This window comes from Cyprinodon tularosa, unplaced genomic scaffold (genome assembly GCF_016077235.1).
Source record: "Cyprinodon tularosa strain WSP-4 unplaced genomic scaffold, ASM1607723v1 ctg701, whole genome shotgun sequence".
NCBI lineage: Eukaryota > Metazoa > Chordata > Actinopteri > Cyprinodontiformes > Cyprinodontidae > Cyprinodon > Cyprinodon tularosa.
The window spans coordinates 75410-91467 of record NW_024039454.1 but is presented as its reverse complement, the minus strand read 5'-3'; the positions used below and the strand labels follow the sequence as shown (position 1 = coordinate 91467).

The following is a 16058-nucleotide window of genomic DNA, read 5'->3' as shown; positions in this document are numbered from 1 at the left end:
ATCTTTGTTGTTGTTGTTGTTTTCTGACTAATTACCCTGAGTTCAAATAAACGCTGGTTCTTTTTTACTTTACTATAACTAATTACTTTGAAAAAGTAATTAGTTATAGTAAAGTAGTTACTAGTTACTTCTCCCAAAAAGTAACTGAGTTACTACACAATAAAAGTAACTAATTATTAGTAAAAGTAATTATTGCGTTACTTTTGCGTTTCTCGCCCCATAACCCAGCATGATGGCGTCACCAGACACGTAGCAGCAGGGGGAAAGAGGCCACTCAGCCTGCCAGTGGGAGCCAATGCCAAAGAGAAAGGAGCCAAAGGGCGATTGTTAGCCGGTCGACCCGTGTTTGAAAACCCTGTGTTGACCCGGTATTTTCAGTGAGATAGAGGCTTTAGAAACAGCTCCTGTAGCAGGCTTGGGACCTGTGTACTGACACAGAGTTTTCCTCTTATTATTATTAATTAGATGGAAAGTTAAAAAATATGAAAAATATATGCTTCAAAAATGTTTTCTGGCATCAATATGCTTCAGTGTGATTTTATTTGTCAAATTATTTTGTAAAAGCAATAATAATGATAATAATAATTGAACTTTATTGATCTCACATTGGATAAATTTAGCTCTGCATTTAACCCATCTTCTTGGGGAGCAGTGGGCTGCCATTGTGTAGAGCCCGCCACTCTGTTAAAAAATAAAAAATAAAATAAATTATTTGTTTATACTGAGAAACTATCTCAAAATAATGAGATAGTATCTCATTATTGGGTTACTTTCTCATTATTTTGAGATAGAATCTCCTTATCATGAAATATTTTATTTTATTTTTTTAACAGAGTGGTGAAAACAGGCTTCCGCACGCGTCCATCTGTGGCGTTTTAGGATTTTTTTGTGTTGTCAAAGCTGGGCAACAAACACCAACTGAGTATTATCCTGAGGTGACAGCGTCATGCTGTAGGTAGGCCCTTCCTAAACATTGAAGCTGGTCTGTGTTGATGAGATGACAGATGGATAAATACAGGTCAAGCCATTAAGAAAACTGTTGAAGGACTAGAGCAGAGGCTGGGGAGGAGTTTCCCCTTCCAGCAGGACAAAAAAGCCTGTTTATAAAACCAGCTTTGAAACCAGAGTCTGTCCCACAGTATATACTGATTTGGTGGCCCTCAAACAGTTAGAAAGGAACACATTTAGCCTCCAGAAACAGACTGTTTTAGATGTACAGAGGTTTTAGAGCAACATTTTTTTACTAATAAATTTGAATATTTATAAACTTTTTAATGTCTGTTTTTGTTTTGTTTTTTATAGTAAACAACCCCACAAGTATTAGATGGTTGGATTCAAAAGCAGAGCAGAGCTACCTATTCAGGAAAGCTGCAGTATACAGCAAATATTTCCTAAGAAAGATAATAAGGATTTTCGCTTCCATCAAAATAAAAAAAACATAAAACATACAATGCAGCAATTAAGTTGATCCCTTCCCCTTATCACTGCAACCCCAACCGCTGTATAGTTACACAAAGGACCTCACCTATTCAGCCAGGCCAACAATTTCCTTTAACGACCTCGCTTTCAGAGACATAGACAGGTATGGGGCATTGCAGGCTAACAAAAGAAGCAAAACGAACCCCATTCCAAAGGGGTGGACCTGATCATCTGTTCCAATTTGCATGTTTTCTAAATAAAAACAAGGCTTTGTTGGGCTTCTACTGTTGAGTGTGGCCTATTGTGGCCTTACCTTTCTTGTACTTCATACAAAATAGTTATCCTGATCTTATTTGTGCTGCTATATGTTTGGGCTGCTGGAGGACATAGGGACCACTTTTCCTCATTCTCTGCCATTCCATCTCTATTCTCCCAATCTGCACTATTTGTCAAGCTCAATTCATAATGTCATGCTCTCTCTGCTTTTTCTAGTCATAGTCAACCCAGTCTCATGGGAAAATGTACCCCCACTACGTTGGTCCACACTGCAAAACGTAGTGGCTGGGTTGCGGGTTGTCATAGTAGCTTCATCTGATTTGTTCCTATTCAGCTGTGACTCCATCCTGGAGAGAAATATCAGCTGTGCTGCTGCCATCAACACCTCTGTTTATAGAAATTGGATCTTGGCCTGTTTCCTGATTCTTTCACTATGACTAGCAGAATAGGTTCATAGCTTGTCTGCCTTGCTGTGTCTTTCCTGAACAGGCCACTTGTGGAGCTAGTTAAAAGTTACCTATTTTATTTCTCAATATACAATCAGGCATCTACATTCCTCAGGTTTTCTTTTTTTATTAAATAAATACAAAAAATACAATAAAATTCTTGCCTGCAGACAGCTGGAGACACCAGCAACCCTCGTAACCCCACTTGGCATTAACCCTGTCAGAAAATGGATGGATGGAATACAATCAAATGTAAGAACAAGGAAAACACAAGTTAGCAGAATAAACAGAATGAGTAAAAGTGTTGGGAAACACCAGTGATCAAATTAGACAGGATTATCCTTATTGATGATGCGTCTGTTAAACCCTAATAATGCATGCCTGTGAGTCAGAACTAATGTTTTTCCCAATAGTTGTATCTATTTAGGACAGTTCCTCTGTCAGGATATACAGTTATCATTTTCATTATGTAGGTGGCAAAGAGTTTGGAATAGAATGAGAGCAGCGTCCGCGATCTAAGAACAAAGTGTAATATTTTGATAAAGCTGAAGCCATGTCTGAAGCCATTGCAGCCTGGAGTTCTATAAAAAGTTTCTCTGACTGTGATTTAGGGCCACTCCAACCAGATGTGAGCCCTGTTGGTAAGCAGCTGCCTTCTGTAACTCTAAGCAACTTCTCTGATCTAAGTAAGATTATCATTTGTGTCCAAATCTGTTGTTATGTCTCCTGGTTATTTAATACATCATGAAGTGTTATTTAAGGAGTTTATCCCAAGTGACCTCTTTTTGTGAAAAGAATTGGAGAGAGAAAGCTTCAAAGTGGAAACACAGAGCTTTCAATAAAAAATGACATATACTTGCTAGCAACTTTAATAAGATTAACTACTTTCTTACTCTTGATATATTTAATAACCCAGCAAGGGCCATCTGCTAAAGATGACTCAGGTAGGAGGGAATGGTACACTGGAAAAACGGTCTAGAAATAAGTAGAAATTTCTTAAATTAAGTGTATTTACCCTTATTTTGAGTAGGTTAATGAGATAAAATTTGTATTTTTACTCTTAAAATAAGATATTTAGATAAAATGCACTTAAAATAAGACAATACAATTGCGTTTTCTTATTTTAAATGTAAATTGTTTTGTATCATTGGCAACAGCTCCCTTTTAATTTCTCAATTCAAGAACAAATGCACTTATTTTAAGAAAAAAATTACTTATCTAGATTTAGATTTTTTTCCAGTGTAGTGAGCAGTTGTCTTTTAAGTGGAAACTTTTAGAGGGGAGCTTGGTTTAAATGTTAAAACACCCCCCAGCAAAGAATGAAATAATGATATTTAAAAAAGCTCCAAGAATTTTATATATATATTTTATAAGAAGTTTTTTGAGAATTCTAGACTAAATATGAAGTGAAATGTGGATAAAATCTTTGATTATTCAGGAGAGTATTGAAACAACCCTAATTGTATACATCTATAGAGATCCTATTGGCCCTTTGCATTCATTTATTTAATCTCCCTTTGGGATGAATGAAGTATTTTTGAATTAAATTTGTATTTTTCAACAAGAGAAATTTAAAATGAAATAATATTTATTACTAAACCCTATGGATCAAATTTAAAAAGCCAAAAAAAAGATCAAAAGAGCTGTAAAGTTTGGCCTCGACTGAACTTGCAATTAATTCTTTAAAAAAATGGAGGATATTTTTATTAATAAGCCTCATATTAAACAAGAACACTCCCTCCTTTTAATCAAAGGGTGTCACGATTTAAATCTTGTATATCACTATTAAAAGAGAAAACAAATACTCATAAACAAGTTTATAAAAATAAAAAAAAGAAAACAAAAGGATGTATTCTACAAAACATTGTTTTTAACTCCTTTATGTTTCTGTATGTCTGGTTTACAGAAAAACTTTAAAACATCTGCACAATAAAACATACAAAATCAATAAATATACATATATCTCAGGATTAGTGTTTCCTTCCCACAGCTGAGATTAATATTCACATTAGCAATGCTGATGTGAATATTAATTTTATTATATTGCACCTTACAGTTAGTCTAAAATCTGATGCTCATGTTTGTAGTGTACAGCTGTTATAAACCTGCTATTAAACAATGTTGCTAAACTGCATCACAGTCTTCTGCATTATATAAAGTTCTAATGCTACACAACCTTTAGTCTAGATTAACTCATCAGATCTACTTCTTATTCAAACTTAAAATGTTTTTTATGCAAATATAAAGCTGTAACAGTTTAATTAAACAAGATTGTACTGATCCATTAATAATGAATATTGAAACCCTTTCTCTTTCTCACTCAAGTTAGTGCTCAGTGCTCGATAGGGGACCTGGTAGTGACATGACCCCGCCTCCTGCTGATAGAGAAATGTAATGCCCTGCAACAGAGACATCAGTCACTCAGCATCCTGGACCTTATGTTGCGTTTTGCAGCTTCACCAGGGTTGAACTCGGGGGAACACAGACACAGAGGCAAACTCTTTCTTTTGCCCTATTGGCATATTTATTCACCAGACCCTCAGAAAACCATGTGCTCAAAACAGAGAACAGGAGCTGGTCAACAGAAAAAAAAAATGCATTGGCGCCCTTCTTGCCAGTCTAACAGGAACACATTGTGGCAAAACTACAAACTGCACTTCATAACAGTCACATAAACACACATCTTATAACAACTGAGTACACAGAAATAAGTCTCTAAACACAAGTCTATGAGCATGGATTACAAATATATAATTACGGATCTCATGTTTATGAGTAAATATCTGACACGACCGCCGCCTCCTTCGGATGGGGCTACTTTTGCTTTTCTTTTGTCCCCAAACCGGGAATTCCTTGTTGAATGGATCAGCGATAGTCTGCAGCATCTTTGCAGCTTCCCTCTAAAGGCATTTAAACCGGTCCATTACTGATGAGAAAACTATCAACTCTTTCTCCTGCTGCTCTCTGGAGGCCAGGAAGTTCTCCACCTGGGGAAGGAGTAACAGACTGCTTTATGACAGACAGACAGACACACAGATACTCTGGGTTGTAAAAATGCCAAGGCTCACACAGGAAGCACGTTGCTGGCATCTAGTGGTCGAGGTAATGCCTAATTTTCCTTATTTGCAGATTAAATACCCATGTCTCTATTGTCCTTTATGAACCATTGGAAGTTAACTTTCTTGGCTTTCTTCCACTTTTTTTAGTCTTAACAGACCAAAATGTTCTATAAAAGATGTGGAAGTTAATGGTGAACCCCAAACTTCATAACAGAGTGTTAGATCGTCTGCAAGGAGAAGGGGGGGGTGTTTGAACCGTAGGATAGAAGACGCTAACGGAGCAAGCAGATGACTGTGGCGAGGATTGTGGGTAAACAGCAAGATGTAGCCGATGGAAGATCCTGAACTCCAGGAGTAGTTCTTCTCCTCGTGTCTCCCAGATCTATGCTCATCATCTTCTGGAATAGAAAGGCCACTGGACCTCAGTACTGCTGGAGCTGCTGACACGTTCCTACCTCCATCAGAGACTCTTTGATCTGGAGGGCCACGTTGTATTCCTCGGCGTTCATGTCATCCAACAGCCTGCAGAAGGACAGCGGCCCCAGAGGCTTCAGAGAGCGGTCCGCCTGGAAACAAAAACATTCAGAATGTCTGGAAGCTTAGATCGTTAGGCTTTTTCATAAAACGGGTCTCCTGTTTTTCTTCACAGATTAATCCAAATGCTTTTTCAGGAAACTTGTTGCATGTGAAACATTTTATGACAAATAAAATAATGCCTTGGATTAGCTTTAATGCAAAACTAATCTTGTTAACTAATCTGATGGATTTCATGTTATTATTTTTAGTATTTTTCCTGGTTTTATGCAGATATCTCTGCAGGAAGCCTGAGGGTGGCAGCGTGGATGCCAGGGAAATCTGAAGAATGCAAGAGAGACCGGACCTCTTTTTTTGGTGACCAAGCAGAATTTCAGGTCTCTGCATTGGTTAGGAACCACCCAGAACTAGAATGAAATATGCTGACTCATGATGGACCAGAAAGGAAATGATGCAGAGGGGATGGTGTGGGCTGTGCCAGACAGCACAGGGGCCACAGCAGGGCCATGCCATCTTAGGACCACGCTTCGCCATGAGCTGTACCTGGAACTCGGAGCACAGGTCAGGAGGTATGGGAAAGTTTTTGTTTATTCTTCTGATGCGCCTTGCTGAAGGGATAGTGTAGTGGTCCATGAGGTGATAGGTCAACAGGATCCAATCTGGCAGCAGAAACACCCGCTGGGCCACGTGGTCGTTGGCTGGTTTGGATTGGTTCCTATGGAAACGCTCCACCACTTTCTGAAAGGGATGAGAAATATGAGCCCATGCATCAACCCAAAGGTGGAAACAATTACAGCAGACGGCCCAAGTTCTATAGAACCAGACGGGAAGATGCAAGTCCATGAAGAGGCAGGTCAGCCAGCCTTCCTACCAGCACACCAAGGTCCTCCAGCGGGGTTCCCGGATGATCGGCTTTCAAAGGCTGATCGTCAAGCCTGAAGGTGACGCGTCTGAAATACAGGAAGTCACTTCGGTCCAAAAAGGTTTCCTCAAGGAACTGTGGCGATAACACTCTTTGCCTCAGACCAGGTAACCCTTTGTAGGTTTCAAACCGCATCATCCGTTCAATACCAGAACTCACTGGTTTCCACCTATGAACTGAACAGAGCAGAACCAGAATTAGAACCAGATCATTTTGTGAGAACAGAAGAACCTGACAGGAATAGTCCTAAAAAGCACAAACAGGATTAAATTGGAGGCAAATGGACCTATGTTTTTTTAAGACGTTTTGAAATCTCAGGTGTTAAGGTGCCAAAAAACTGAGCCAAGTCCGGTTGTCTCCAACTTGAGCCTGTTTGTGGTTGCCGTGACCCGGATGACTGAGAATTTACACCAGCATTCCTGAAAAGCTTTCTGATTGTGATTGTGTCCTGGAGCCAAACAGAAGAGCCTGAACATCAGAAGACAGTCAGAGTTTGATCTGATGAAGCACCCAGCAGGGTTCAGCATAGGCCAGGACTATGACTTCAGACCAGACTTGGTTTCGTCAGAAAGGATTGGTGACATGACTTGGAAGTGACTCGATGCTCCCTTCAAAACAAAGTTACTAAGCATAACAATAAGGAAAAATACCGATCCACATTGTTTCTTTGCTCATGACACCATTTCAGGAAAGGCTTATTCTGCCTCTTAGATTTGGACCCAAGATTCTGCAGCTAACTGAAACGGCTTGTTTAAAAACCACTGTGCCCAATTCAGCAAACTCTGCTGTGACTTGATGTAAACCTATTGCATGATAATAGCCTCACAACCATCATTTGAAGAAATTAATTCTGATGATTTGTGTTCTTGATTATTAAATGATTAAGAAACTCTCAAAAATCAAATCCATATCAAATTATACAAATTATTAACTGTTTGATATCAGCGGTAACCACCGCCATGTTTGACTGTATGAAGTAAGCAGACATGCTGAATGACGACAGTGCTCTAAGAGTGCTTTGGTGATGGTTCGGAGATTTAACACACTAGAACCAGAATGTTCCACTCAAACCCAAGCATGATCTGCTTCTGCTTTGCTCACAGAAGAGAAATCAGTCCATTCGGTCTATAGTTCTCGTTCAGGAGAAGACTTACATAAAAGGGTCCCAATTCCTCGAGATCTGAAGCGCTCAGTAGTCACGTTCTCCACCTTGTTAATTTCTCTCTCCTCCAAATAATCACTTCTGTTTTTGTACCACTCTTTGACCCTGGTGACCTCTGTGCCTGAAACATAGGATCATAGATGTTGGCAGAAGGAACAAACTCTGAACATTAAATTGTTCCTGTCTGACTAACAGTCCAGGTCTTTGTATGTTGTTAATCTGCGGATGAGGCCATCTTTGGTCACAGTTGGTGAAAACCTCTCCAGCTTTGCCCTCCTGAAGCGCGTCTCCTTCTTTCCCCCTGGAAACCTTTTCTTCAAGTCTGAATGACAGCAGGACAGGTATTTGAGGTTTGGAAAACTTCTAGAAATAAAATAATTAATCATTCATGCTTCTGCATTTACCTTCACGTGAGATGTTGATGTAGCTGACCCAAGAGCTGTGGAGGACAAACTTCCTGGGAATAATGCCCTATTAAACAAGAGTTTACAGTTAATGGATGAATGGATGGTGGATGGATGAATGCATGGATGGGTGGATGGATGATGGGTGGATGGATGGGTTGGTGATGGTTGATTGAAGTTGTGTGACGGTTGATTGGAGGTTGGATGGTATTGGATGATAATTAAATGAAGCTGGGTGATGGTTGGGTGATATCAGATGATTGTTGTATGATGGTTGTATGATATTGGATGATTGTTGAATAAAGTTGGATAATGGTTAGATGATGTAGGATGAGTGTAAGATGATAGTTGGATGGCGGTTGGATGACCTGCATCAATTGGGCCATTCCCTTTGAACCTTCTTTTTCCCTTCTCAGGGCCAGTTTTTCCAGTTGCTGTTGGCTGATTGCACCTTCTAAGACCTTCTCCCAGAGATTGCGGTCTTCAAAGTTGAAGCACACATCCTGCTGACGGCAGAAGCATCCTGATCAGAGGGCTGATGTTCTATCTGGACCGGTTCTGACCGGGATCAGCTGCTGTGGACTCACCTTGCAGCTATCGATGCACCGCTGCCTGTTAATATAGCAGTTGTAGTTGTCCCATACGCTCTCTATGGACTGGAAGTTCTTGTCGTTTGTGGGAAAACTGCTTCCTGTGAGGGGGTCGATGAAGAAGTTCTCCTCGATGTCGTGTTTTCCCGACAGAACCAGAACCCAGCAGTGAATCCGAAGTCCTTCCAGGGGGTCAGGAAGACGTCGACTTTCAATCTGCTGAGAAGAAGTCAGACGGGAACCACCTGACATAAAACAGGAAGCTGTTTGCTAACTTCCCTCTATGGAGCAAAAAGCTCCAACCCAACCTGGACCGAGAGGACCACCTCAATAACTGCACCAAGCAGCCTCTGACCCTCCAGCTGCCCAGAGGAGCTCTGTGAGGCAGGCTCCTGCATATTACTGGACATTAACATTTCATGATGCTAAACTGTGTTGAGTGTTGTTTTTTCTGTTATTTTGAACCTGAGTGGAAGCCTGAATGGAGTGAGAGTGCCACCTGCTGGTGAGCTTTTTCAGCACTTTGGAAACTTCAGAGCAACATCCTTGTGAGTGGCTGCATGTAGCTGGTGCTGACAGTTTCCTTTATGGTTGATGTTCTTTACTGACTTATCATAAGTAATCATTTGTTGTTCATTATGTTACACTAGTTTAATTTGTGTTGCGTAATGATATTTGAATTATTAGACTGTTATTAGTTATTATGCTGCATCCTGTTAGCTGTGTGCATAATGAGGTGTTCCCATTATTTTAATGATGTTTTATGTTTGCTTGGTAACTCTAGTATCTTAGATTTATGATCTGTTATTAGTCACCATTTTGACTTGACATGCTCCTGTTAAACATCTAAGTTGATTTAACTTGTTTGTAAGCCATTCCCATGAGCTGTTTGATAGTTAATAGGCATTTAAAGTGAGTTTATGGCAGCAGATGTCACTGCTGCAATATGTATCCTATGAGAACTCATATGGTTCTGATTCTTCTCTAAGACCTCTAACTGAAGAGCAGAGGCTGCTTCTTCACTCAGTACAGAAAAAGGATCAATCTGAATCAGGTGGATGTGCTTCACCGCTGGAGCTGGAAGATGATCAGATGATCTCTGAACCTTTGCTTATTTGCACCACAGTTTTCTTTACCTCCTGTAGCTCCTTCTGAAGCAAAGCTGTTGTAGCTCCTTCAGCAGCTTCCTGTTCCTGCCTCTCCTGCTCCATCAGAGAGGCAGTTCCGAGCTCCCCCAGAAGCCTGACCATGTCTTTCTGCTGCTGTCTCTGCTCAGAGGTTTCTTCCTGGACCTCCTGCACAGAATCACACAGGTATGCTGTGAGCCTACGATCTCTGAAACCAACAGAATGGAGCCCAAAAACCCAACTTCACCTCCGTGTCCAACAGGGGGCACTGCTGCAGGCTCTGGTCCAGCAGGCACATCTCTCTGGAGGTGTAGCCGCTGACGCAGTAGGCGTGGTAGTTCCGGGCCAGCAGCATGCTGCAGAGCAGGGTGGAGGATTCGAAACAGGTGGCCTTCTGATTGCTCAACACATATGTGGGGGAGAACAGCTGTCTGGGCTGCAACGAGAGGTCCGCATGTTAGAATCTGAAGACCCTGCAGGTGTTATCTCAATGTCAGGGTGGAAAGGCTCAACAGTGAGCTTCCACAAAGAACTGATGCTCATCTCAACGTGAGAAGGGTTATGAGGCTGCTCACTATTTAGAGAGATCAGGACTTTTTCTGGTGGATAGTTTAAAGCCAGCTGGTGATTAAGGAGTGAATGTCCCTGAAAGGTCAGAGGTCAGAGCAGGCAGTGCTCAGAAGGACGACAGACCAACCAGGAGATGATGGCAGCAATCAGCTCCGACCAATGACCTGCTAACAGCTGATGGTCAAACGGTGTAAAAACTACAATCAAAATGTCTGCTGGTATCAGTCGTGTGATTGGCTGCTGGCTACAACACCCAGCTGTCAGGTGGAAGACCCTCCCCTTATTTCATTCTCTATGTGCCGCAGAACAGAAACACACTGTCCCACAGCATAATACCCCCACCGCCATGTTTGGCACAGTTTGAGTCCTCCAAACATTCTTCTTCTTGATCTTGTGGCGCTCTCGCTCAGTCTCTGCCTGCTCAGACAGGGAAGGTTTCTGTGTATGACATCCAGCTCAGCCATGAGAACAGTTGCTGTTTCAGTTGAAGCTGAAGCTGCTGACGTCATTGCTCTGCTCTCCCAGCCTTATGCAGGAGCTGGTTGGCGTCCTTATGATACTGTATGGAGCCAAGAAACTGAAGCAGAAGCTTAACTCTGTTCTTGTTATCCTTCCAGACAGGAGGAGAGTTCAGTCAAAGCATCCAGGTTCATTCCTGTGTCACACTGACTGCGTATAGAGAGGGTCCAACTGGGCAGGGTGGGCAGATCTGAGCAGATTTTTTTTTTTACTTCTGTCTCTGTGCTATACACCCATTGGTTAATTAAACTAAAAAAAATACAGCAGTGGTGCATTTTATAAAGCAAAGCTCAACTTAACGAGTCTGTGCAGCATCTCAAACCAGAACAGATAGAGAATGTTCATATATTAAAATCATAATGAGATCTAGGGCTAAAGAAAAGAAAAACCCAGCGATAAACACGGTGGGATGGTTTCTATGCTGACTGAGGCAGAGAGGTGATTCTCAGAGAGAGATCTGGGAAGTTTTTCTTTCTTTTTTTTCATAAAGAGGTTAGAGAGATACGCTGCGCTTACCTGCTCTGCCTGCCCCTCAAAGAGAGTCACTACTTTATCTCTTTTCAGTCTCCCTGATCTCCTATCATGGGTTTAGTTTTCTATTTTAATGTTTCATTCACTATTTTTACACCAGTCTTTCCTGCTTACTAACACAATGTGTGACTTTAAGCTGACTCTTTCCCCAGCAGATTAACAGATTTTACTTTGTATTTTCCCCCAAATTGGTTGAATTTTACTTTGTAACCACATCTCTCCTCCTGTCAGTCAGACCCATGAAATTGCTGCTGAGTTGCTGCATAGTCAGACTAAAAGAGACCTGGGCTCTCTCTTAGTCGCGCTGCGTAGCCCCTGCAGGAAAAAACATCCCTTTTGAATTTCAATGAGCACTAAAAGCCACGACCTCTGAGGCACGATTTTCTGTTGGATCGGATGCAAAATCGGATTCAGTGTTTTGGCCTTAGCTATGTCCGAAGCAAGAACTGTTTGTCTGACGGTTTTTAATTCTGACTGAATGATGATACATGAGAAGCGATGGTGCAAGGTGCTGCTCCATACTGACCAACTCAGTCGGCGGCTCCAGAGGCCGCAGGGACAGGAAGTCGGCTACGAACGAGGAACAGTCCTGCCAGTAGAAGAGGTCACCAAGGTTCGAGGCTACAGGCTGAACCGTGGTGGATATGAACTTCTGAAAGGAAGACAGAATCCAGAGGAATCAGACCGGGAGCGGGGGGCAAAGGTCAAACAGGGAGGGCTCATCCTTACCCTGACGCCACACTCATTGACGGGGCAGAGCAGCAGAGGTTTACTATCAGGATGCAGGAGCACATACTGCTGATGGAAGTTGTCTGCGGTTTCCAGCAGCTGCTCTTCCTTTGGGGAGTTGATCCTGCAGGATTCAGGCCTGCAGAAGGACAAAAAGAGGCCACTGATCAAACACGGTAAAATGCTTCCAGAGTGAAACCAAACTTTCTGTCCCTGTTATCGTCACATCAACACACCCTGAAGATCTACTGGTCAGTGAGAGAAAAAATCAAATCCTCTAGATGGACCTAAGGTTAACATCTCCTTTGATCAAAAGACGCTGCAGCCGCTGTGACCAGCGATGGACTAAACTGCTGTTGGTCTATGTGATGTACATCTATACCTGCCTCATCTTAAACAGACTCTGAACATCAGATAATGGTCATTGCAGGAGTTACTCTGAAGGCTCACATGAGCTCCTCTGAAAGCTGCAGCTTGCTGAGATCCTCCTGCAGCTTCTCCATCTGCCTGCCTGCTCCAGTTGCCTCCATGGATAATAGCTGGAATCTTAGGGGTCTGCAGAGGTTCCACATCACAAACCCAGAAAAAAACAAAGCAGATTGTTACATCAATGATCCTTTTCTCTTTAATGTAGCTTTGAACAAGACAGAAGCAGCTTAACCCATAGAACTACAGCTAATAGAACACACTTCAGTCTCTATATCTCCTTATCGGACTGAGGGGAACATTTTATTATTGAATTATCTACAGAGGTGTCAAGTAACAAAGTACAAATACTTCATTCCTTTACTGAAGTATAAATATTGGCCGTCTATACTTTACTAAAGTAATTCTTTTTCAGGCAACTTTTTACTCTACTCATTACATCTTTTAGCTAAAAACTAATAAAATGAAGTCTAAGAAAGCTATCATCCAGAATTGTAGAAAACCTTTTCCTTTAATAGTGTAGTGCAGGAAAGTTTCTGTCTTTAACATTTTATCCTGTTAAAGACGATTTGAAGGACGGGTCCGATGTATCCTCGGTATCCTTGGTTTACCCAGGATTCATTGCGAGACCAAGCAAGCCGGCTGCTCCCTGATCAGAGGAAAGGTTACTTGGCGCCGAACAGTGGTGAAAAGTTCAGTTTAACCAAATACAAGTCAGTGAATAGCTCCGTCTGAGATGAATGAAAATAGTTGTTTTAATGGTTATTGAGTCAGATATGTGGCGGTAATGTTTGATTTATCTAAAGGTTTTTATCTGTTACTGTGTAAATGGGTTTGGCTGGAATTTAAGGACAAATCTGATAGGATTTTAATTGTTTTATTGCTGTTTTGCACAATATGCTTAACTACCTATTTTTTGTTGTTGAATATTAGAAATTTTGCAGATATATTTTTTATTCATACACTGTTTAGATTTAGTTATATCTTTCTACCCCTATTATAGAATAGAAAATCCGTTTATTGTCCCACAATGTGCAAATTTACAGCAGCAGAAACATTATTGAAATGGTCACACAAATGAGGACCTTGAAAAATGTATAACAATGACATATAGGGAAGAGTAAAAAAAAAAAAAAAACAATACAATTCTGTAAAGAGCTTTAACAATATAAAACTGGAGAATTAATAACCAATATGCAGCTATGGACATTTTTACAGTAATGGATATTTGAAAATAGCAGCAACATCAGAGATGTGCGTGATGACAGCAGCAGGTTATTTAACTGACTAAGGTTTCTATCATTACATTTGATTTGATTTGTTCCTGCTCCCTGTGGATGGAACCTTTATTCCACTCTTGATTCTTGTTAATGTAGTCTTTGTTCACTTTATAATAAAAAAGAAATAAATAAACAAACAGTTTAGAAAACTTCGGTTTTCATTCTTTTTCTGCTTTGTGTGTCAACTTCACGGTTGCTAAGCAACAGAGCTTACGGCGTTAAAACCCGCCGAGGGTATACCTGTTCGAATTCACAGCCAAAACTCTTCCGGTCTCCTTATGTTCAAGGACTTCGAAGGATCCAGTCTAGGTAGACTGCGTCCTTGGAGGATGCAGCCCAGGTTTTCCAACTTGTCTCGGAGCAGAATCAGTCCTGCTGTGACACTACAGTGCGCATGCGCCGTGCTACCGCTTCAAAATGCTAAATTTTTTGAGTAACGTTTATCCAGTATTTGTAGGTTTATCTTCATACAACTTGTACATATTTAAATAGTTTAAGAAAATTCTAAGTAAAATTTACTCTTCTTCCAAAAATAATGTATTACATTAAAAAAAGGTTTAATTTTACTTCAGAAACTCTAGTTCTTACAGAAGCTTAAAAATTCTAATTAGAAATTATTACAAATACTTTTCACTACAACTCGAATAACTTCACCTGTTAGTTAAAAAAGTAGATCTAGTTAGAGTTAAACATGATGAAGTACCCCTTACCTGCTCCAAAAGCCGTCAGTGTCTCTATAAAATGAAGGAAAGTGAACTGCTACTTCTCTGTATCCATGGTAACGGAAGTCCTTTAACTGACACAATAATACCGGTTAATACCGGTTTAAAAGCTAAATAAACCCATTTGAATGTTTTCTTATATTCTTTAACGTGTTCTCAAAATTAAGCCAGAGGTTTTACAAAGCAACATTTTCAAACGGAAAATCTATTTTAGGTTTAATATAGTTATTTGTTTTTTCTTTCAGGACACGCTAATCACTTCAAAATTTTTTTTTAAGTTGCAAATTACAAAATATTAACATAACATATCTCAAGAAATAGAACAGTATCTCCATAATATGTGTTCAATGATGGAGTGCAAATACAGTTAAGATATGACATACTTTAACTTAAATAAATAACAAAAGAGATTTAAACAAAGACAAAAAAACAAAAGACAAAAAAAAAAAAGAAAAAGGGCCGAGATATTTTATGTTTCTCCAAATATTTCCCGAATTACATTAACAGTGTAAATACATTTTTGATTGTTGATTCTCTGGATACAAATCATGTAATTTTTTAATCATTTTCAAACACAGGGAAGAAAGGTCGACCTTTGGAAAATTTGGTTTTGTGTCTATGGAATTTTGCAATTAGAATAATCAAGTTAACCATAAATTGCATTTTCCTATCGTTATTAGTATAGTGTAAGATAATACGGTATCTTTGACTTGTAGTTTAATTGGTCTGTTAGAGTGTGATATGATGTAAACCTCAACTTCTGTCCAGAATATCTGTGAAAATTTACATTCAAAAAATAGATGATTAATCGTTTCTTCCTCAGTATTACAGAATACACAGTTGACATCGATATTGACAAATTTGGCTAAAACACATTAGTAGGGAATCACTTCAACAGTTATTTACCTAGGGTGTCACTTAGTGATGAAAGTTGGTGGGGACCTATAGTTACTCCACCCGAACGCTTTCATTAGGTTTTTTTATTTTCCAAAAATTAGCTTAAACATTTATTTATTTATTGAATGCTTTTCTTATTGTTGAAAGCACAAGAGAACCACAATACACTAATATTTATGTTTATAGATAGTTATACAGATGCCTTTTAGTGCATTTATATATATAAGGCCTACCCACATTAGCAGAGGTGTCAAGTAACAAAGTACAAATACTTTGTTACTGTACTTAAGTACACTTTTTAGGTATCTATAATTTACTCCATTACTTATTTTTCTTCCTACTTCTGACTTCTACTCATTACATTTTCACACAAGTATCTGTACTTTCTACTCCTTACATTTTTAAAACAAAAGTTACTCATTACTCTTGGCTTCGGTTTAATGTT

At 39.9% G+C, this 16058-nt stretch overlaps 1 protein-coding gene across 1 annotated transcript; it reads right to left on the bottom strand.

Annotated features, from left to right (window-relative positions):
* Positions 1-4661: 4661 nt before the first annotated feature.
* On the bottom strand, positions 4662-14378 carry LOC119772207 (dynein regulatory complex subunit 7-like). The gene is made up of 15 exons (XM_038268547.1): positions 14235-14378; positions 12739-12843; positions 12289-12427; positions 12086-12211; positions 10187-10375; positions 9949-10107; positions 8810-9031; positions 8591-8728; positions 8223-8289; positions 8012-8140; positions 7811-7939; positions 6606-6832; positions 6278-6472; positions 5656-5766; positions 4662-5128 (listed from the first exon to the last, which is right to left on the bottom strand). Exons 2-15 carry the CDS (start codon positions 12816-12818, stop codon positions 5042-5044), a joined length of 1998 nt encoding a protein of 665 aa, XP_038124475.1. The 5' UTR covers positions 12819-12843; positions 14235-14378; the 3' UTR covers positions 4662-5041.
* Positions 14379-16058: the final 1680 nt, after the last annotated feature.